This window comes from Mastacembelus armatus, chromosome 14 (genome assembly GCF_900324485.2).
Source record: "Mastacembelus armatus chromosome 14, fMasArm1.2, whole genome shotgun sequence".
In the NCBI taxonomy this organism is placed as follows: Eukaryota; Metazoa; Chordata; class Actinopteri; order Synbranchiformes; family Mastacembelidae; genus Mastacembelus; species Mastacembelus armatus.
In genome coordinates this window covers 14,801,716-14,825,481 of record NC_046646.1, presented here as the reverse complement: position 1 = coordinate 14,825,481, position 23,766 = coordinate 14,801,716, and the positions used below count along the sequence as shown (strand labels likewise).

The following is a 23,766-nucleotide window of genomic DNA, read 5'->3' as shown; positions in this document are numbered from 1 at the left end:
CACATAAAATGTCTCTTCCTTTCAGTGTGCTCCTAAGTGATTGAGTTTGTCATATTTTTAATCACTAGAGGGCAGTGCTGGATAGCATCAGAAGAATAAATCCTAATTCCAGATCAGTGAATCCTATAATTTACTATACTGTTACTGGGGAGAGCTGGGACTGTATTGTTTTTTATTCACTGGGACATCTCATCTACACATCTATTCCAGTAAAAGAGTGAGGCTGGACAAGGTAGAACAGTTTGTACTGCATTAATGTGGAAGCACACAAACCTGGTTCGTTTATATTGAAGTCTGTTATTGGTCTGGTATTCTGTAATAAATAAAAATACAATATAATGAAAGCATGTTCACTAGCTCTCTTATGATAGCATAAACAGTACAGTATATAATGCTAAACTAACAACAGAAGCATGTATAACATGCTAAAATGGTATAATTAGCGACCACTGAAGGATCGTTATAACTCACCTTTTGAGGAGTCAGCCTGGCGAGGATCAAGCACGACAGGGTGGATGTCTGCAATGGAATCAGCGTTTAAGGCGACCTCCGCCTGACGCTTGATCCATCTCTTGCTGCTACAGGGCTAGAAAACTTTTTTACATGGTAGCACTGATGCTCCTGACTATGACAGTTAGGAGCACGTAACTGTCATAGTCAGGAGCACCAAAAGAAATTTAACAGAACACAATAACAAAAATATACAGTACTATAATATACAATAACGTAGTACCGGACAACAAGCCCATAAAGAACCCACTAGAGTTCATTAACTATTTTCAGAGGCAAGAAGAACCAGGAGTCCTGCAGCAAATGGTCTAACCCCCAAATCCCCCAGATCTGGGACAGGGTGGAGTCAATCTGGGGATAATATGAAGAGACAGAAACACTGGGACAGCCTGCATCTACAGAACTCCAGGAGCTTCTCCATATAACTACTGCTTTTTTTCATTATTTCATTTGTTAAAATGTATATGTAGTTTGCACATTATATGAGAATTTCACTGTATGGACTGCTGTAATTTTTCTGTACTCAGTTTAGTGACAATAAAAAGACTCTTGAATCTTGACTTAAAGTGCCAGGAGAAACTGTGAAGGTCAAACCAAAGAGAACTGCGGCTGGCTTAAGGGAAAAGGGGAGTGCTGCAAATACTGATTAGACCCAGTGTTTCTGTCTCTTCATGTTATCCCAAACTGACACCACACTGCCCAGAACGGAGCTCTGTGGGGATCAGACCATCTGCCATCTGAAAATAGTTCTTCATGAACTCTAGTAGGTTCTTTATGGACTTGTCCTGCACAGTGAACCTGGGATCAATCAGACACCTGATGTTATGGAATAAGAATCTGTCTAAAGTGCCTAACACACACAGTACTGTATATTTTAGTTACTTTGTTTTTTTAATTCTGTTTGGTGCTCCTCAATTTTTGATGGTGTTCCTAAACCAGTGCTAGCATGTAAAAAAGTTAATTTCTAAACGTGTCTGAGGCACTTTGTTTCTCCGGGAAGCATTCTGCGTGGCTCCAACAGCTTGGAGTGGCTAGCTCAGCTAGGGTCTTAGCTCGTGTCAAGTCAACAGGAGAGTTGCTTGTCATGTCCACATACCTCCAGCTGTGTGAGGCAGTCAGCACTTGGAGACCCTGGTTCCTACAAAATCGTTGAACCTGCAAGACTCGGATGTCAGCCAGGTCAGGTCTGTAGTTGAGTCAGTCCAAAATAAGTCTGATCTTTAGGTTGAGCGCTCGATGGAAAAGGGAGGAAAGCTGAGCTCCCGTCAGCATTGCGCACAGCTCTAGCCACGGCATTGATTGTTGCTTCTTCGGGACTACTAAAGACCTGGCCATGATGAACAATACACGGATTGCATGGTTGCCTTAGCTTGTTGTTGAAGAGTTTGGCAGACTCACTGGTGGGAAGCCTCTTTAGGCAGTTGTCTATGTAGAAAGACTATTCTATGGACTACAGGATGTCTTTGTTACCATTCACATGGTCTTTGGCGTGCATTTGCAGCGGCTCCTGATTGTACCAAATGGCAGGATGCACCACTGGTAAACATCATGTCAGGTTGTTCTCCTTTCTGCAGATTTCTCCAGATGAATCGCAGTGGTGGCTGGTCATCAGGTAGGAGACAAATCTGATGGAACATTGCCCGGATGTCCATGCTGATGGCAACTGCATTCTGGCGTAAACACAGATGAGTGGATGGACTGAGGGCTGGGCTGGGAAGAGGCTGCGAGAGGCTGTTGTGGAAAAAGGAGTAGTTAAATACAAGATGGGCTTTGCCCTGGTGATGAACGATGGGGTATGAACCAGAACTCGTTAGATACATTCACCTCATCTGAGCTTAGTAACACATTCTCCACTGACGAGTATCTGGATCTCTGCCTCGTACTGTTTGGCTAGAGCTGGGTCTCTTAATAGGCATCACTCTGTCCTGCGGAGAAGGGACATAACTGCTTCAGGAGTAGCCTTGAGTGGTGGTGGACTTTCAATACGGACTAGAGGCATAGCGTACCAGAGTGCATCAACTTTAACTATTTCTATGCATATCTCGAGAAGGTTTATTACTTCTTGGTCTAGATGGGATCTTACTGCTAACATTTAATTTCGGAATGGAAGTACATCTAGCTGCCAGAGACATTTGACATGTTGGTAGAAGTTATCCAGTGCTGGCGTGAGAGAGACTAGATCATGCTATCTGGATCCTGAAGTGCCCATCCAAGGACTGTATGGATAGCTGTAGGTTCACTCTTTCGGCCAGATCTCTTTAGCCGTGATCAAATGTGTGCAGTCCGCACCAATTAGCAGCAATGGTTGCACTTCACTGAACTCCGGCAGCGGGAGATCCCTTAGGTGGCGATAATGATGTTTCTGCAGTGCAGCCATGGGGTAGGATTGCTCTGTTAAAGCTAATAACCTTTCCAGGAGTGGCCCGGCCGACCAAAATTACGCAGCAAGAGCGCAGCAACGACTCATCCAAGAGCTCACAAAAGACCCCACAACAACATCCAAAGAACTGCAGGCCTCACTTGCCTCAGTTAAGGTCACTGTTCATGACTCCACCATAAGAAAGAGACTGCTGAGCAAAAAGAACATAAAGGCATGTCTCAGTTTTGCCAGAAAACATCTTAATGATCCCCAAGACTTTTGGGAAAATACTCTGTGGACTGACGAGACAAAAGTTGAACTTTTTGGAAGGTGTGTGTCCCATTACGTCGGGTGTAAAAGTAACACCGCATTTCAGAAAAAGAACATCACACCAACAGTAAAATATGGTGGGGGTAGTGTGATGGTCTGGGTCTGTTTTGCTGCTTCAGGATCTGGAAGACTTGCTGTGATAAATGGAACCATGAATTCTGCTGTCTACCAAAAAATCTTGAACGAGAATGTCCGTGACCTCAAGCTGAAGTGAACTTGGGTTCTGCAGCAGGACAGTGATCCGAAACACACTAACAGGTCCACCCCTGAATGGCTGAAGAAAAACAAAATGAAGACTTTGGAGTGGCCTAGTCAAAGTCCTGACCTGAATCAAATTGAGATGCTGTGGCATGACCTTAAAAAGGCGGTTCATGCTCGAAAACTCTCCAATGTGGCTGAATTACAACAATTAGGCAAAGATGAGTGGGCCAAAACTCCTCCACAGCGCTGTAACAGACTCATTGCAAGTTATCGCAAATGCTTAATTGCAGTTGTTTCTGCTAAGGGGGGCCAAACCAGTTATTAGGTTTAGGGGGCAAACACTTTTTCCACACAGGGTCATGTAGTTTTGGATTTTGTTTTCGCTTTATAATAAAAACCTTCATTTAAAAGCTGCATGATGTGTTTACTTGTGTTATCTTTGACTAATATTTAAATTTGTTTGATGATCTGAAACAAAGTCTGACAAGCATGCAAAAAAATTTGAAATCAGGAAGGGGACCAAGACTTTTTCACAACACTGTATGTAACATAAGAGGATTAGATGACTTAGGCCAAATTTATGAACCTGCCTTTGCACCTTACTCAATTTTGAACCTGACTTTGGCCAAATTACTTCTGGAATAAATGACTGGTAAAACAGTGCATTTCTTTTTTTACCCCTACTGTAACAGACCATGGGCCACAAATATTTGAAAATACTAGTGGAGCACACAGAAACTCAGCAGTGAGTGGCCCCTTAATTCAGTAAATGCAAACTCAAACAGCAAAACTGTAATCACTCTTAGATAAACCAAACAAATGGCCGGTAATCTTTTCCTCTGTGATAATGTGAAATTATTGTTCAACACTGTGCACAATAAAACACAATTAAACAAAAGGACATGTGCATCTCCTCACTTCTCCCTCCACCTTATCTTTGCTGGGTTTTTGAATCTTATGACTTACCAATGGAGTCTGGAATCCTGTATTATGGCAATAACTTCGCTAGATAGGAGGAATTTCTTTCTTTTTGAAGCAGCCGTCATCTTGAAAAGCTTCTAAAGCTGCCTAAGTCACTCTGTCTTGTGACTTGGGCAAATTATCATTGCCTAAGTCACACTGTTGGCATAGGCAATTATATTATGGGGTTAGAATTGCATGATCTGTTCAACTGAGGATTTAGGCGATTTTACCAGAGGTGGCCAGCATCATGAAGGCATCACTTAGGCAAAAAAAAATCATTTTTGTTAAAAAAAAATTACATAGGCCATTGTTTTAAGAAGGTGACGATATGTAACTTGTGGCAGGGTGCACTGGGGCAAGAAGCCATTGCATACCTGAGGAGCTGGACCAGGTGTTAGAGGCACCAGCTGGTAGACAGGCTGGCCTGAGGAGAGATGCTGTGGCTGGAGAACAGGTTGTCGAGGCTGCTATGGATGGCAGGTTTGTGGTTGGTACACTGGCTGTGCTGAGGAGGGAAGCTGAGGCTGGAGAACAGGTTGTAGAGGCTGACCTGACTGGTTAATTTCCTGTTGGTACACTGGTTGCGCAGCAATAGCTTGTGGGGGCTGGTGTTGGAGCAGTTGGCTGGAGGGCTGGAAACGGTGCTGATGGAGCCTGGGGTTGGGACATTGGTGCAGTTGCAGCTGGAGTGGAGTGAATACTGGATAGGCTAGAGCTACTCAAGTGATCTGATAATGGGCCGGCATGGGTGTAGTTGTGCCATCATGCTGGATATATAGAGGAAGGTAGGGGACGGATTATTTGATAGTCTGGATGGTACAGTGTGATGCTCTTGGCATGATATGTTATGGCACGATAGTGCTCGTTGTTAAAGGGAATTGTTACTTTGGAGCTGCTCCAAATCCTAGCATGACTGCAGGGACTGAATGAGGATGTCACCTTGCCCCTGGCTGTGGCCCGGTGTACTGGACATAATAACTTGGGACAGTAATACTGTACTCATGGGATTTACTGGTAAAGACGGCTTCTAACTGCTTGAGTGTTTGCCCAGGGTCAATGGTCTGGGTGGACACTTTGATTAATATGTACTGATCGCTGTGATGCTGGAGAACCAGGCTGAAACTGTAATTTGTTAAGTGCTGACTTTGAATGCTTTGTTCACTTAAGAGGCAAAGAAAGGGTATTTCCCCACTCCATTAGTAAGCCGGTTTGGGTGCTAGTTTGTGATGCTGTGTTCCACTGGCTTATAAACTGCTGTAGTTGAGGAGTGACAGGAAGGAAGCCTGAGCACTGACAGTAGCTGGCCATCTTTAGTGGCAGACTCAGTCTGTAGGCCGAGTGACAGCAGCTTCTGTACGCTGGCCCCTAGGCTGTCCTTATAGGGGCAGTATAAGGCATGAGGGAGGCTGACCTGAAAGCCCTGGAGGTCCATTGGAAGCTGCTGTGGCCGTTCTGCTGCTCTACTGTCAGTTATTACTCTTCTCATTGTGTCCATATTGCTTATTTGGGTGAAATAATCCGGCTCGAAGGACGAATATTGCGCAGACCTGGGACTGTATTGTTATTCACTGGAACACCTCATCCACACAGCTACTCCAGTAAGAGAGTGAGGCTGGACACGGTAGAAGTTTGTACCGCTTTAATGTGGAAGCACACAAGCCTGGTTCAGTCCGTTATCCTGTAACAAATGAAAATAAAATGCAGTCAAAACATGTTCGCTAGCGTTACCATAGCTAGTTAGCTTATAGTGGCAACAGTACAGTATATGGCGCTAATAACAAAAGTGTGTATAACGCACTAAATTGGTCGCTAGAACATTTACATAACACTAAAACTAATTCGCGACCATTAACGGGTCGTTATAACTCACCTTTTTCAGGAACTAATAATGACGAATACTGAGCTGCGAATACACTAATACTTCCCCCCTACTCCCTTAGATGCCCAATGAGAAGCATGATGTAAAAGGCTAGGACCCAATACAATTCAAATCAATGAGCAATTCTGACTTGTCAAAATGTCATTGTAGATATCTTAAATTTGTGACTAGTCATAAATAGATTGCCGATATCTTAAATTTGAATTCTCTGACCTATTTAATGTTAAAACGGCCTGCAGTATGTATAGGCGGTAGACCTATGCAGTGTGACGTCACCCGTAGCGTTACGCACCGCGAGAATGAAGCCAATTCAGTCGCCATTTTCGGCGGTTAGGGATGCCGCCATTTTGCTTTTGTGGAGCCAGACGTGCCATATAGGGAACATTGCCAAGGCGACCGCTGAGCCAATCAGCAGTGAGCTTGTTGAACGTACAAGCCCCCATGTGTATTGGTAAAACAACCTGTCAATCATCCCTATGTAGCGCTGGAACCAGGAGACACGGATTAAAGAAGACACCTGATTGGTCAGTTATTTACCTTAATATCTTGCGTTGAGGAGCAAATATCGACATAAAAACTTAGGAATATTAAGAGGGTGTTCAAACAAAGACGACAAAGCCACAATGATCACTGTGGCAACAATAGTGACTTAGTAATTGGCGCTGATTTTTCAATGGGAGCCCGGATGTAAACATCAAACGTGCTTCTCTCTTATCTTTGTGAAATAATGACAGAACATTGAAATTTGAAATTTGTTTTTACTTACAAAAGATCAAAATAAAGATGTACAATTGAACCAAAATAAGATGCCATATTACACACTTCAGCTTTAAAGACCAATGGCAGGACACAAAGGCTTCACCTGAAATATTTCAGCTGGTTTTTCTCTGCTGCAAATTTCCCCATCCATTTACAGCATGTTTAAGGGAATGGACTGCATTGGAACTGGGAATAAACAAAAACATTGACCAGCACCATTATAGGCTGCTGTTGCTGAAGATGTGTCATCTTGTATACTATTACAGGTTGTCCATCCATTCTTCAGAAGAGATGAGGACACTTCAGTCAGCGAGACTGGAGCAAATACATTTCTGCTACAGCGTGCCAGGCCTCCCCAGAGGATCCACAGTGTTTCAAGCAAGAAGGGCTCTAATCATTGTTCAAACATATAAACAGTGACTTCATCAGCTCGGATTTGACGTCTTACTGGAAATATCATAGACACTTCAACAACATATAGGGACAAATGAGAAATAGCATTTTTCAATTTTGCATCATCATTTTGACTCATGTCTCCACACACATAATGGTCTAAAAGATCTAAACAGAGACTACTTGACTGCTGACATTTAAAACCAGGAGACAGACAGTTTCTTTTTAGTTTCTCAGTACAAAAAATAGATCAAAGACTGAAAAAAATAGTTATATTCTGACGGCAGAAACTTGATTTATAAAGCTCTACTCATGAACAACTCTCCGGGTCTACGTCTGCACAGTGAGGGTTATGGTTTAAGGATTGGGGGTGGAGCTAGTTAACATTCATGTTTAAATATATTTATGAATTTGTATGTAACAGGTATCAGAATATTTGGGCAGTCGATACCCTTCACATCGAGTTTGAATGTTCCTATATAGTACAGTTAAGAATTCAACACATAACTTTCAACACTGCCTTCCATATGTTTCCTTCTTCAAATGGCATCATCTTTTTCATTATTGCGATGAATAAAATGTTTTAAGATGATTTACAAAAAAAGAACTGTCTGTCCACTACAGTATCTTGCTATGTACATCTGTTTAAAAAGCAAGCATGTTACACAGTCGTCCCTATGTACACCTAGGGTCTTGATTTTGTTTTTTATGGAATATACATATTTACTTATTTTCACAGTTTCCTATGTTTGCGCATATATTCGTTATCAACAGATTCCATTATTATGAATACAAATATTTTCCGTCTCGTCTTCACAGCACTGGGCTACAACTCTCCCAGTGTCACTTGCTGATATCTAGTGAGGTTGTTTATTCTTGAATGCCACTCAAATGTGTAGCAAATACTGTTGAGTTTGAAAACAATCTTGACTGTGGTTCGGTTTTTGCCAATTTACAGCAATTCAAAAATAAATAAATACCTAAATAAATGCACAGTTTTTAGTTTCAAGTTTACAGTTTTCTGGTCTTTGTCTTTATCATATATTATGATATTATTCCTTTCCTTGCCCGCCGTTCTTCCAGAACTGGAGTTGTAAAGGTTGGATGGCTCCAGTTGATTGCCATGACCCCTTGAGTCGAACATACACCTCCATGTGGCCACACACAGTAAAAGAAAATCAAGATTGTTCTGCCTCTGGTTTTCACAGACTTCAGAGAGAAAGCATAGAGCCACAACAAGCCTTGACCACTAACTGTGGGATTTTCTGTTTGCTCCTCTATTGGTGCTGTCCTGCCCACTGGAGGTGACCTGCTGTGTATGGAAAACCGGTTCCTTTCTGGTTAGTTTCTGGTTGTTTCATGGGTGGGTGTGATTATAGTTTTTTTCTTTTGTTAGTGGAATAAGGCACTTGAGAGGTTTTTGGTTTTCACGGGAGCTCAGAGGAGACCAAGGCGAGGCCGGAGCTCTGGCGCAGGGGAGGCCCACTGTGAACAGCCTTGGGACAATCGGGGGTCAGCACCCGTCCATTCTCCCCAACGCTGCCTGTGATGGACAGACGGGCTTTGTTCCTCATGGCTTCTGTAAATGTTAGCTGAGGAGAAAAATAAAGAGAGAGGCTTGTGTACAGAACAGGTAAAAAGCAGAACTGTACAGATGCAGACTGGAGTTTTGGGATAAATTCATACCAAAAATGTTTAATTGTGAACTAAGATATCTTACAAAGACACTAGTTAACCTTAGGTCAGAACCATTTATGGTTACGAGACAGAGCTATAATTTTAGAAAAGAATGAAGGAAGGTCCATTCATTTCATCCTCACATAGCCCATGTTTGGATCCAGAGTTCTTTAAAATGCTACCAAATCTATAGGAAATGGCCACATGTTTTGTTTGCTAATACTCCCTGCTGAAGCCTGGTAAACACAAGAAATAAGGGAAAAGTAAATTTTTTACATTAGTTACTCTGGAGAAATTTACCAACTTATATGTTGACCAGCATTCAGACAAAAGTTATTTTGTAGAATTGTGAAAAATAACAGAAAAAGAGACTTTTTGTTTGGTGTCCATACATTTCTTCTGTCTCTTAAAAACCAGAGCAGAACTGAAAACTCCAGTCTGCTTCAAAATGAGCTGTAAAAACAACAGGTTGAACAGCCTCACAATACAGAACAATTGGACATCTACCACAGTAAGAGAACACCTTTCATAGCCATTCAGTACAGTATCAAGCCAGCCCCATACTACATGTAAATCCATTAGCGACAGAATTATTACACAGTGAGTGATAGTTGCAGGCAATAGGACAGGGAAGCTGACTAAGCAACAGTCAAGCTAATGAAGAGTTTGTGCTGAAGTGCTGATGGGGGACGCATAATCACTTTGGACGGATACACACACAGTGAGAAAAGTTATATGAAAGTCTAATGATCAAGGGCCTGGGGGAAATATCTGGAGAAAACAGCTCACATCAATAAAATCTGCTCAGCTTGAGGGATACATCACTTATGCTTACTTTAGCCTGTATGTAGTTTAAATATGGTTTTCTATAAGGTGTCCTGTGTGCCCAGGGCTGCTTTCTCATTAAATCTCTTCTGTGGTTATACACTGACAGACCTGAGGCAGTAATATCCCTGAGCCGCAGCATGTACTATTCAGGTTTATGTGTGTGTGTGTGTGTGTGTGTGTGTGTGTGTGTGTGTGTGTGTGTGTGTGTGTGTGTGTGTGTGTGTGTGTGTGTGTGTGTGTGTGTTTCATTAAGGCCTCACAAGGCTGCAAAGAACTTGATGGTTTGTTATAGAAAAAAAGCTACTGGAGCTACAGAGGGTAACACTACACAAACAAATGTTTTGCATTTTGATGAAATGTCCTCACAAGTATAGATGTGTGTATACGAGTAAGACATTGGTCCTCATTTATCGTGCCTTTCCTACCTGTTTATATGTTAGGAATGTGGAAGCAGTGTTATCATAGCTAAGCAAAAAGTTAATTTGATCAAATTAGCATTGTGACTTCTAATAAATTCTACTAGGCCAAATGAGATAATAAAATTAGAAATTTATTCTAGGACTGCTTTGTGTTTTTTATGGCAATAAAACTACTTTCTAAGTCTGTGTTAAATGCTATTATGATTCTTACATTTATCCTAATTAAGTCAAAAATATTATAATTTCTAATCAGATGTCTGATTTCATTGATGTCTCAAGGCAAATTATGCATTTCCAGCGTTATTTAAAATCACATGAATATTATCATCCCACAAATTCAGACTGAGTAACACATTTTTGCTCGCTGGATAAATGAGGGCCAACGTCTGCAGCCACACAAGCTGTGAAGCAATAGAGGCAACGTCATGTCTGAGGATGACTAATCGCTTCCTGTCACACTGAGAAAAAGCTTCCACGCAGACCAGGACGTCACATGACCACATGGTGAGCAGATAAGACAGAAGTGGGAAGCATTTTGCTACTGGTCACGACAGTCACTCAGCATGGCAAAGCTAGCACGGAGATATGATAGGTTTCACTTACAGTCTCTGTGCAAGGGGCTAGTGAGGGGGTGGGCGTGGGCGAACCTTCTATGAAAACCCCACCTACATCTTATCAGTTTCCCCATCGCTGCCATAAGCATTGAAAACCTCACTAAATTCGACTACGTTGTGGATGCTGGGGCTGGGTCTTGGACTCTGGCTTTGGCTTTGGCTAGGCTCTGGACTATGGCGGGGGCTGGCTGTCTGGCAGGGGTAGCAGTGGCGGCGGGGATGATGGTAATGGGGGTGTTCATGTTGGGATTGGGATTGGGACTGGGCCTCCACCTTCATTCTCTTGGCCTCGTTGCGTGACTTGTAGCAGAATTCAATGAGGGCCACCAGCATGGCTAGGCCCAGGCCCCCGACGAGGATGTAGAAGACCCCCGCCACATTGCTCAAGCTGAGGGCCTGGGATGACTTGTCCTGTAGCCAGCAGGGACAGGAACAAACACAATAGTCAGTGCTATTTTTAGAAGTGGCAGCATTAGGTACGTTCAGTCGCTAAACATTTACACAATATATATACATTTATATAAATCTCACATCAACCTCATGACATGCATGCACACACAACCAATTACACTGACAGAGCAACTTACTTTTCACTACACTATCACTACTGTTGCACAGCTGTTTGTAGCCATGCTAACGTAAAAACAATCCATCTTCTAACTCCTGCCTACTGTATTTTAAATATTATAGAGAAATCAGTTATCTCTCTGAATTAAAGGGCCAGTTTAATCAAATTATAAAAGAGCATATTTTATCACTTAACCCCAAGCTCATAGTTTTGTTTTGTTTTTTTGGTCTAGGTTTTGATATATGCCCCTTTGAGATTGTTCCTCCACCCGAACAAAGTAAAAGTTATTGGAATTTTAAAATGCAGAAAAATACAGCAGCAAATTTTCTTTCCAGGAACAATGTTGCACTTTGAATAGTTCACAAAGTGATGACACTTTGAGATTATTGCGTTCCCACCAAATATTAATTAGAATTTCAAGAAAATCTGCAAATTAAATGTGAATTCTTGCACACTACCATGCAGTACCAACATAGAAATGTTAAGAGTTGCACATACAAGATAAAGATCTGGTTGCACTAATATTGCTGAATGCCATTAAAGTGTTATGGAAGAAAAGGAAGAGAAGGGGAGCAACAATTAAACATCAAATGATGGTTTCATGGATTAATTTGAAGAATGTTACAATTTCATGACTGTATGTTTTCATCTGGCATTATTTTGCATCCTTTCATGGAACACTTGCTTCATGTGTTTCACTTATGTTATGATTTATACAATGCTCTAAGGCTTTTTTCATAGCATATTTTTCTTGCTTTTATTGATACTCCAAATTATCCTTCTCAGCCAAAGTAATAAAAAAAACTTTGTTGGGATGAAATGCACATAAGTCCACCCTGTTTGACAACTGTTTTTTATCTTATTTCATCCTATGTAAGATTTTGTGAGTTATACAAAGCAACAAAGACCCTGTTCCTGAAAAGAAATGTTAAAACGGTCTGCACGGACAGATCCAACTAAAGGCAAATGAAGAAATATGCTTTCATATTTTAGATGAATCGGCCCTTTCATTTTCCTCCATAACCTGACAGGCCACCCTGCTTCTCAGTTTTGATAGTCACCTTTTAACCTTGTTTTATTTAAATATCCACAGCTGATCTCTCTGAGCTCTGACTCATGTTCCTTTTTGCCCTTTATCCCCTTCTGACAAATCACCTACACTTTAAGGGGCATTCAACTTATTACCTTGACATAAACGACTGTCTGTCATGCTCACTCTCATTTGCAGGTGACATTGTGTGTGTCCTGCATGTAAGGATCTGATTAGGAAGACATGACTTATTTATACTGCTTTGCTTAAAATGTGACAGCTCTCTCCATGCATCAACAATATGGATCAGTCTTAGTGGGCTACTGCACCTGATGGAAGCACTAAAACTGACAACTAATGTGACATACAGTATCGTCTGAACATGCCCTGGGACCATTTTATGTGACAACCAATGTGAGTGTGAGCCTTCATCTGCAGTTGCAACACATAGATTAGCTGCGGTAAAACTGTTAGCGCTGTGCCATGCCTTGTTTCTGTCATGCTATATCCCTCAGGCTACGCCTTAAGTCTCTACCTGCATGTCTGTCACACAGTATTTCTCAGAGTATTATGTGTCTGCGTCATATCAGCCAGCCTGCTGTAATAACAGAACAGTACTGCCAGCATTATAAAAGTGTGCATAGAGACAAAGAGAGGAGGGGAGGCTCCCGGGCTGGTGGAGACTGACCTTACTTCCCGAGTCCTTGGGTCCACACTCCCCTTTATCGTACCACCATTTGTTTTTCAGTTTGTCTAAGACTCCTGCTTCACTCAGTTTCAATACGGCAAGGTTTACGGGCGTTCTTCAAATCATGGGGGGATGGGGAAGGGTGGGGTGGGGAAAATAACATAAATAACATCATAGGACATGTTATTTTATGTTATTCAATCAGAAGAAGCCCAACAAGAGCAGCTCAGTACTCTTCACAAAGTGACGAAGCCGGGAAAGGGCCCCAATGTTACATGTCTCTTTGCTCGTTGGTGAAGACAGTTGTTTGCAGGGTTGGGTTTATTGGAAGATCTAAAGGGGAAGGGGTAGAGCCAACAGACATATATACACAGGGCCCCGGCTGCATCGCTTTTCTGGAACAGGCACATACTGCCGGGACCTTTATCACAACAAGACGTGTACTGTCAACCCAAAACTATTTGGTCATTAAATGCACCTTCCTTACACTCAAGAAGCCACTACTGTCATATTATATACTTATTTTAAGCAGGGCACTAAAGTCACTAAAGGCCAAATTTTAAGCCACTCTTAAGAACTTTTAAGTCAGTACTACTGCTATGTAAGCAGTACGACAAATATTTTTGCTTCAACAGTACTCGCTCTCTTCTCTCGCTGTTTTCTAGTCAGCATCGTTCCATCATGAGGGTCGACCCGGCAGATGCCCCTGTTACCAACAAAACACATTTGTCTTTTACCCGCATCAGGGTCACATGGGCACAGCGACATAGCGGCTAACCTTCTCGCCACCGCCTCCGCTGCCACACTCTCCTTTGTCGTACCACCACTTGTTTTTCAATTTGTCCAACAGGCCTTGCTCATTGAGTTTTAACACTGCCAGGTTAACTGCACTTCTTGAAAACGATAAAACATATTTGGTGAGTATGCTGTCCAATTTGAGAGGGAAGGAAGAAAAGGGGGGAGGAAAGGGAGGAGTAGCAGTAAAAGAGGGACAAGGGTGGAAAAGTGTGTTAAACGGTTATATCCCATCCCAGGGCCCAAACACACACTGAACACAAATCTCTCTCCGTTACTGTCCTACGTGCCTGTAATGTTCTATAAGATGGAGCCTCTAAATTCATTTAGCCTAGTGTTTGTATGATATTAAGAGCCAGTGATGTTTGTTTATGTTTTTCATATCTAAAATTAAAGAAATTCTGCAAATATGATCATTTTGGATGCATATGTTTACCATGTGCATACTTCAAGTACTGTACAATGTACAGTGGTTTAATTGTAAAACAAGTCAAAATGTTTATACACTAACACAATATTTAACTGAGCATTTTTTGCACCAAAATAACCCATTTTAAAACATCAAATGTTGGCAATCTGCACAGGCAGGTTCAAAATATGACCACGAGCCAGTGGTTTAAGAAACAGCCACTTGCACGCAATTTGGCCCTGTGTTACACATGTATATATAGTGTATGTTTGTCAGCCAATTCAAAGCTCATGGGATTTCTGAGCATTAAGCTGTTCTGGAAAATCATGATTGACTTGCATGAAATGTCTATGAAAAGCATATTAAAATAAGTGTGCACCACAATTTCATGGGTTCTTTTGAAGGCTGCTGTAGTAATGTTAATGATAGTGGAGAGTGAGGGAGACAGATTTGCTTCAGATTGGATTTTGATCCTTTGAATTTATTTGTAACATTAAGAAAAATAAAAATAAGAATCAGTAATGGAGATGTATCATAAACACAAAACAACACGGCTGATGTTTCTGTTAAAGCTGATGATGTTGTTTGTGGAGCCATGTGAAATAACAGCCTTGACCAACAGTGTTGCCTGCTCTTGAGATGTTGCTGGTGTGTTTCCTTGCTGATTTCAAGACAAGTGACTGACAGAAGATGATAATCCGCAAAATAACAAGACAGAGGCCCAGAGGAAGGGACTACCGTGATCTGTCAGGGACTCTTCCTGGGTGAAAACTGGCACCAGCCTGGCTGCAAAACACACCAGTAGTTGTTCTTTGACTTCAGGCTTGGCATGGGCAGAGGAATTTACAGAAATCAACTAACAAGATTCAATTTGCTGTCTGGGACGAGTTGGCCGCTTTCATAGTTTCCTGGTACTGATTCAAAAAGAATGAAAAAGCCTTGTGTTTGGCTACTGTTTCAATGCCCCCTGTAATTACATATGATTAATGACAGCAATACTCCAATATCATGTATTCATACAGTACAGCAAAGATGCCTGGAGCACTTCCTTATATTTTTTTATGTATGGTTTGTTCTTGCAAGCAATCATGAAGTTGTTCTCTACTGGTTTGCAAATACATGCACACACCTGTGCAGTTTTGTCTGTAGTGTATTTATCTTTTTCCTTCAGTGAGACCTTGCCGGCGGGCTTTGATCAATGTGTGCAGATTCAACGTGGGACTCCCCACAATAATGACTGTATTCTCTGGCAGGTCTGTAAATTCCACTATGTGCAGGAGGCAGTGACAGAGTCTGGCAGCGTTACCCAGGGCTGAGCATTCAAATGGCTCCCAAAACACTATTTCAGTCACTTAGTGAAAAAGAAAGACCCAGTCAGCTGTGAAGGAAAGCTGAAGTAACATTAGCTAAATATCCCAAACTAATTACATTTGTATATAAAAAAGCAGATTGTGTTAAATGGGCTTTTCTAAATAAGACTTTTTCAGAGGAATTAAGTTTACTAGAGCCCCGAGCATGCCATTCCAACATGTTTACCCAAAGATCAAGCACAAGCACAGCGATTTACCTGGTGTGAAGAGCTGTAAAGACAAAATAAATGAAATAAAAACCACCCCTGCATCATCACAGTGACTCCCACATGCATGCAACAAACACAGATGTCAGAAAGCCACTACTTCTGCCCAAAAACAAAACAAGTAAAATGCCCACCCACACACACCAAGCAGTAAGTGGAGACAAATAGAAAAGGCGGCACACCAGGGAAGGTGGAATACCATAACAACACGTAAAACATATTGTTACACTATTCCACCCACCTTAACTGTGAACCCTTGGGTGTGGCTACTCCATAGCCTTTGGAGTCCAAGTTGCCTCCCACTTTCATTGTGTCGCAGGGCTTGCGCTGCTCTGTGTATTCATTCATAGTGGACTCCAAAAGGAAGGCATATTTCCCCTTGGACTTGCGGACCCGCGCCACACCCTCAGCAGTGGTCTTGGTGAAGACTGTGGGCTCAGCCGACTTCATGTATCCCCACATCTTCTCATATACAGCGATTTTCGACCGCTGTCGGAGTTTCAAAAGTAGATGTGTTGTCAGAGTTGTGGAAATCAGAAAAAGCATAGCTGCATCATGGAAGATAAAGTTGGCATTTGGTTCGCTAAGGTTGATTTTAGCAAGTCAAGGAAGAATATGAGCAATAATCTTTGTATAAACTACCTCCACATGTGTTCACTGAAATAACCGAAATCCTACATGTTGCTTATTCTAGGCCTTAAAGGGTCATTTCAGCCAAATTATATAAAAAGATTTTCTCAGACAACACCAACAATTTTTCCTGTCTGGGTTTTGAGGTTTCAGTCTCTGAAATGTCCGAGAATAGTACCTTTTATTCATTTGTACATAGATACTTATACACTTCATACATCATGGCTGTCATATGCACTACTGTAAATTGCACATTCTGTTTCTATGTAGTTGTATTATATTGTGCAAAGTATTGTGTCTTTTTTTAATTTTACCATTCTAATTTCTTTAAAATCTTATTTTTTTTCTTTATTTGAGTCATTTTAAACATCCTTAACAAACAGTTTTTGCATTTACCCTGTCAGCTGAATATCATTAAGGGCAGAAGTTGTGTTTCTTGAAAAGTTTACTTCACAAAATGAATCAAGACTACGCTACTGCAATTACTAGAACACAGAGTTGCCTTGGAGACCCACTAAGCTTCTTAATATTTTTGCACGTGTTTAATGGAGTGCATGAGCAGCTTTTTCTCTGGCGTGTCAATAATGCAAGTACTGCATGTGTGACCCTACCTGTCTGAGATTAGACCATTCAACCCAGTAACACTAACTCACCCTGAAGAACTCTTTGGTCGAGCCAGAGTCCAAAGTGCCATATGCAATGTCTGTCTGTTTGGCCAGGTCCTCGGCGCTCTCGATCGGTGAAACCATCCTCTCCACAGTGAGGAAGGCAGCCAGGTTAGCCGTGTAGGATGAGATGATGATGAGTGTGAAGAACCACCACACTCCTCCTACGATGCGCCCTGATAATGATCTTGGAGAGAGAAAGGAGGGAGGTGAAAGAGAGAGGAGGAATATTGTGGAGATATTTTAGAAAAATTTGAAGACAGATGAGAGTGGAAAGGATGGACAAGGAAAGTAAAAAATAAAATGCCAGAAAGTAAAAGTAGGAAATGGTCATTGGTGTGGTTGATGAGGTTAAATTAGAATAAAGAGAGAGGAGAAATAAAAAAAAACAAAAAACAGAACAGCCAGTCAGTGTTGGAAAATAGAGTGAGATTACAGATTACAATAAAATATGACTGAGCAAAGCATGGAAAGACTGTGAATAACAAAATAATGAAGTGCCACCACAAGGTGGAGCTCTGACGACACGTATACCTATCAGAGCTGTATTTACCCTTCATTAGTGCAGTTTACCTCATTAAAAAAACTATATGCTTGTGTTGACCAGCTATTATAAAAGGTACACTACTTCTGCCCCTTCCTCCCCAGCCCCCTCTTTTTGTTTTTTGGTGGGATGAAAAGCGTTGTAGGTTCCCCAGCTGGCGTAGCAGCGGCACTGTTCTTTTCCTGTTCTTGGGGAAGACAGATAGCTCGCTGCTCAGGAGCAGTGGCAGGTCGTGAGAAGAATCTTAAACCATAAATGCTGCATTGAGGAGAACAAACATGATCTCCCCTCGGTGCAAATCAAACAGCAAAGGATACAAAACCCTCAGGCCTCCTTGTCAGATGGAGAGAGAGAGAGAGAGAGAGGGAGCTGGGGATATGAGGAGGAGAGGGGAAAGGCATCTGCAACAGTGTTTTCTTGGCTGTTATTTCCACTATGTCTTATTGCAATCTGGCCATATGCCATTGTTCCCAATATACCCAGAATTCTTTGTTCTCAGTGGTCTGTAAGCATGCATGTACATGCTTTACAAAAATGGTGGAAATATCCTTTATGTCAATTATCTCCGCGTGCAGTAAATGAAAAGGTACAACCCAATGCTCAAATACTTGAAAGAACCATGATTACTATCACCCCTAAAAAAACCTTTTGAAAAAACATTTTAGGTACATTATTTAAAAAAAAAAAAAAAAAAAAAAAAAAAAAAATCACCGAATACTTCCAGCACAGTTCTTACTCAGAACCATCAATGTAACCAAAGAGCCACAGAGGAAACCTTCGTTTCCTTGGTCTGCAGCGATGAAAGAGCCTGTGGCGGCTAAGGCAAATTCCTATAGAGAAGTGCTGCAGTAGAGCATGTCTCCTCCACATACACATAGACAGAAACACACACACACACACACACAGCAAGCTCTGCCCATGAAATAGACTTACTTGACGTATTAGCTCTGGATTTGAATACAAATTACTTCCCTCTCTTTCTCTTCCCACACTCTATTTTCCGTCTCCTTGAGATGATTGAGAGTATATGTGTGGCTTTTGAGCACAAAGAATTTAACTATAAAATAATGACTAAAGGGATGGAGGTGCACATGATAAGATGTGCGGATGACTGCTATCCTCACTTCTCTTGCTTGCCTTATTTCCCTTTTCCTACCTGCCAAATTCCTTCATTCTCTCTATCAGACCATCTTTCTCTTTCCTTCTTTTTTCTGCTTGAGCAGCAGTGGACTGTGGGAGTGTAATAATGGAACCGGAGGAGAAGAATCTCTTTGCCATCCCTTCAACCCTTTGAGCCGTGTGTTTGCTGGCTGATACCACTGACTTTGATCCACAGTGACACACTGCTGTGTCTTGATGGGCCTGCAGTAAACAGAGGGGATGGGGGATGGTGGTGAGAGAAGCTCAACAGTGACAGTTTGGGTAATTTTCAGGCCATGTCAGTGTCTCCAGGGTCTCTTCTTTCTCTATTCACCTTTAATAGATAATGGCAATACACAAGGCTAATGGATTTTACATAATATATTATTACTAATATATTATAACAATAAAGGGTAGAATCACTGAAGGGTCAATAATTAGACTTCTATCATAAATATAGTTCATTCTCATCCACCATTAAGATGTATGGTGTAATCTATTTGAGGTAATTTTTTAATTAGGAATATTTTATTAATTTCACTGTGAAAATTTTGTCTGGATCACTTTGATCAGTAGGAAAGGGTATGTTGCATTGTTTTCTACTGTATCATTTTTGGGTGGGTTATAGTCTTTATTTACCAGTACACGATGAAATGTGCCAAAGACTGGGTGATCTTTCCTATGGAGGGGCCATATCCAGATTAATGATGCTTAACCTATCATGTGGCTCCAAAGAGGGTATATAAGACCACACTGTCCCACAAAAAGCAGCAATTTTCTTTAACCCCATCCTGCCATAAAATGCACATTCAGTGTTTTCATAAGCGCCACTACAGTATATGAACAAAAAATGCAGGCCCTCCTGTTGGCTAAGACCCACTGGTAAAGATAAATATACGTAGTGGCAACAAGCCCCCTGTTTACTTTGAGTAACAAAGATTCCAAACCATTTTCTAATTCACTCATACCCACAACTCGGCCGTGAGAAAAGTTCATTGCTGGCTTGGAAGATTTTTTTTTGACAATAGAAAATGTAAGAGAATGTTACAAGAATGATCATTTACGGGCCCTATGATTTTGGTTTATTTTGTACTTTACGGCTGCATGCAGTTTTATGAAACAAATTTTAAATTACACACTAATTGCTACAAGTTGAATTCGGCCCTCTGGGAGTCTGCAATAAAACGGTTATCTGCTTTCTTTGGTTGGTAATGCCCATAACTACCATAATTTTTACTACACTTTGCAGTTTTATTCACTGACTTCATATGCAGCATTAGACTGTATGTGTATCTGGCAGTCAGAAACCCAAACATGCTCATCAAAAGGCCTCAAAATCGATACTAAACAGAATGATGGGTAAGTACGAGAGAGGTTAAAGTCAGTGTTATGTTTTAGCTCTGAGGATTAGACTGTTGAATTACTTGTATTCTTTAGTAATATGTGCTGGTCCCAGTGTGGTCATTACAAGCATTTTATGCAATATAAGGTTCTGCACAAAATGAGGAACATATTGCTACAGTACTAAAATGTGGAAACTGCAGTAAGATGTTGTGAAAAACATTGGGGAGAACTTGACTGTAATGATGTATGAGCTCAGTTTTCCCACAAGTGGCAAAAACAAGAAAAGCAAACAGGGAAAGTATTAGAAGAAATAAAGTGGAAACAAAATAGAAATTGGCTCCAGTGGTGGGGGATTGGGATTCTTCTCAGCAGTCTAGCAAGCCTTAGGGTATAAAGAATACTAAATGTCTAAAAAAAAAAAAAAAAAAGAATAATTTCCACAATTATACAGCAATTAGTCAGCACTTTCCCCCTACTTGTTAAGCAGCCTAAGCCAAATTCATTTGTATTTATAGAATGGGATGAAAGAGATGTATTATGGCTGGCATAGTGTCCATGTTAGCGAGGTGACATTACCGCACTGATCTGCAATAATTTCCAAAGAACTGAAAGATTTGCGAACAGGAAGGTTATTATACATAAATCTCAGCTAAATATAAAGAGGATCCATTCAATTTATTAAATTTCCTAAAATGTATCAAATATTTTCCACCCAGCCAAACCAAAAATCCATGTTGTATGTTGATCAATCCTTTATTTCAAAAGCTAGTCCAAATTTTTACATTTCACAAACATGAATAAAAGATCAGGAAATGCGTTAAAAATGAAATGCGGACATTCCAGGAATATTTTCATTTGGTGCAGCTATGCAGCCAGAAAAAGGTGGCGTTGGCTTAAACATTTCAAATAGTGTATATTTCAAATTGCCTGTTGTAAGAAGCAAAATAGAAATATACTGTATATGGGTATCCAATGTGATCCTGTGTGGAATAATTTTTAATTACTGAATCCAGAGCCATTAAAAGGGACAATAAATGGGAAATAAAGATGAGGCATTTAATGAAAAGGACAAACAAATGATATGCTTTCTTTAAAGCTCTAAAAGCTGATATTCTCTATTTCTTTCTTTTATTGCCACTGATGTGCAAAAAGAGAAAACAAAAAGCTGCTGTCAGGGATGATTTGCTGCATAATATGTGTGTAGGTTTTCCACAAGATTTGAAGAATGCTTGTGCAACAAATAAATAAATAAATAAATAAAATACAGCAACATGAAGTGGGGGAGGTGAGAAAGTGATAGATGTCGCGAGAAAGAGATACAGTGCTGACCTTGAGCAGAGCCTGAAAAAAAAGAGGAGGCTCTGTTCTGCTCCGGGGGGAATACCTGAGGTGAGACCACACTATTTCACTTACTCATTGCAGACAAACTGCCATTCCTCATCCTCTACCCCTACTTTGCTGCTCAGCCTCCTTCCTCACCTTAGCTACACATATAAGTTTATAGACAGGGGGCCAATATGCCATAGAACACAACTCAGGCTCTTTTAGTTTGGATGTTCTGCAGAACTTTGTTGTTCTGAAATTATATTTTAGAAATGTCCAACAAATCATTATTTATTTGCTTATGTCTAGCCCATTACTTTGCTACAGAGCTGAATAATCAGAGTAACTTTACAGTTGCTGATAGAAAGCCAAAAACACCTCACGGCTGAAGATCCTCTTTTGCAGCACCTAATGAGCTGTAAAATCCATTGTTTTATATTACTGTCAGGTTTTGGAATCCATTTTACTTTTGTATTATTTTTAATACACACACACATATATATATAGATATATATATATATCTATATATATATAGATATATATATATGTGAGAATGGGAGAAGCATCAAGCAATTGCCATCAAGCAATTTGTGCCATACTTGAGGAAAATCATCATTCACAAAACCTCATAGACAAGCACTGATACTATTTAGGGAGCAAAAGCAGGAACAATTGAGACCAGTATTTTAAAATGTTTTTCGAAAGCCTACATAAGCAAGTTTCTCAGTGGCAGAAATTTATTCAATGCAGGAAACTGGTTCTTGACTTTGAAGCTATGGCACTGTACTCTACATAGATGTAATCAGAGCCTCTGGCAGTTCCCATAATTTGCAAGAATAGTGCGACAAATCAACCAACTGTGAAGAAGGACAAGCACTGCTGACATAGGCAATAAGCGAAGCAGCAGAGTGTCAGCTGGATAACAAAGCTAATTGTCATCGCATTAATAGAATAATGAAAATCTTGCAGCTAGAACACTTGAAACCTATTTCTCCTTTTCAAGCACAGCTTTTGTCGGCGTAAATTCACAAGTCAAGTTAAAAGTTATGCTTCATCTGTAGCCATCAGGAAATTTGCCATCAGTATTCATACACTCCGAGCTAATCAGGCCTAATCAAGCCAATCATAGCATTCTCATTAGCTCGCCAGAGATGAGGCAAATATGACGCAGCGGAAGAGACAAAGATAATCTATCTCGTGCAATGAGACGGAAGTGACTGAAAACACCTGGAACAGCCATGACCAATTAAACCTGCATGAAGTGGCAAATGCTGTCTTCATATGTTTACTGCTATTTTCTGACTTGTGATGTGACATCCTGCAATCCCAGCAGAACATACCAGAATAACTTAAAGTCTATTCATTTGGGATTTGTAGTCAATTAAAACAACTATCGTGTCACCATTTCATTTAAGCTCCCCTCTTCTCCTGTTTCCACTGAGACATTACCAATGGAGACTGGGATATTAATCACTGAATTAATTATTATGGGCTGCCTTTAGGGAGCAGATGGGGGTATTAACCCTTATTAGGAAAAAGAGAGAAGGAGAGGAAGATATTCTGTGCCATTTCAACCTCTGCCTTTCCTGTCAGAGGTGTATCATACAGTAGATGAATTTTAAAAAAGCTACATATCGAATGGGAGGATCACATTTCTCTAAGAAGACAGAATCACATGCAGGAAAGAGAACAAGGAAACAGCTGATTGAACTACTGGAGTGGAAAGTAAAAGTAGACCAGGAAGCTGAAGAGACACTTAATTGTCCTCCACTAGTGATAGCTTGTAGATCATCTGTCACTGTGAATGTTGTCACAGGTAGTGACGAATTTACAGAGAATTATCTTCTGAACCTGCAACTCCCCCTTGGATTAAAAGAGCTTTATAGTGATTTCAGGTAATTGTTTAGCTGTCCGGCCCCATACCTTTCCTATTTAGGTTCACTTTTATAGTGAGGCTTTCAGTCACAGCAGGCACCTGTTCTTGGCTATAAAGCTTTAAAAGCTACACTAAAGCTACCTCTACATTACCTGTTTGTTAGGCACTGGACAGTAGTTTAACAGCATTTACATAGCTATTAATTTTGTATTGAAAAATAAGATGGTTTTCTCAAATAAAAATGAA

The 23,766-nt window shown here is 40.8% G+C and overlaps 1 protein-coding gene and 1 long non-coding RNA gene across 3 annotated transcripts in view; both read right to left on the bottom strand.

Annotated features, from left to right (window-relative positions):
* Window positions 1-880: 880 nt before the first annotated feature.
* Window positions 881-6,299, bottom strand: LOC113142819 (uncharacterized). The gene is made up of 3 exons (XR_003296987.1): window positions 6,234-6,299; window positions 4,738-6,041; window positions 881-2,241 (listed from the first exon to the last, which is right to left on the bottom strand). It is a non-coding gene; the product is annotated as an uncharacterized LOC113142819 (long non-coding RNA).
* A 2,522-nt stretch (window positions 6,300-8,821) lies between these two features.
* The window catches only part of gria4b (glutamate receptor, ionotropic, AMPA 4b), an 84,199-nt gene continuing 69,254 nt past the window's right edge, over window positions 8,822-23,766 (bottom strand). The window contains exons 12-16 of one of the 2 annotated variants that reach the window (XM_026327956.1): window positions 17,282-17,480; window positions 16,240-16,487; window positions 13,997-14,111; window positions 11,206-11,343; window positions 8,822-8,986 (exon numbers count right to left, since the gene is read on the bottom strand). In XM_026327956.1, coding sequence (XP_026183741.1) covers window positions 8,822-8,986; window positions 11,206-11,343; window positions 13,997-14,111; window positions 16,240-16,487; window positions 17,282-17,480 — 865 coding nt within the window. Of the gene's footprint in view, window positions 8,987-11,205; window positions 11,344-13,218; window positions 13,334-13,996; window positions 14,112-16,239; window positions 16,488-17,281; window positions 17,481-23,766 lie in introns of both variants that reach the window. The other variant, XM_026327955.1, reaches the window with a different exon arrangement.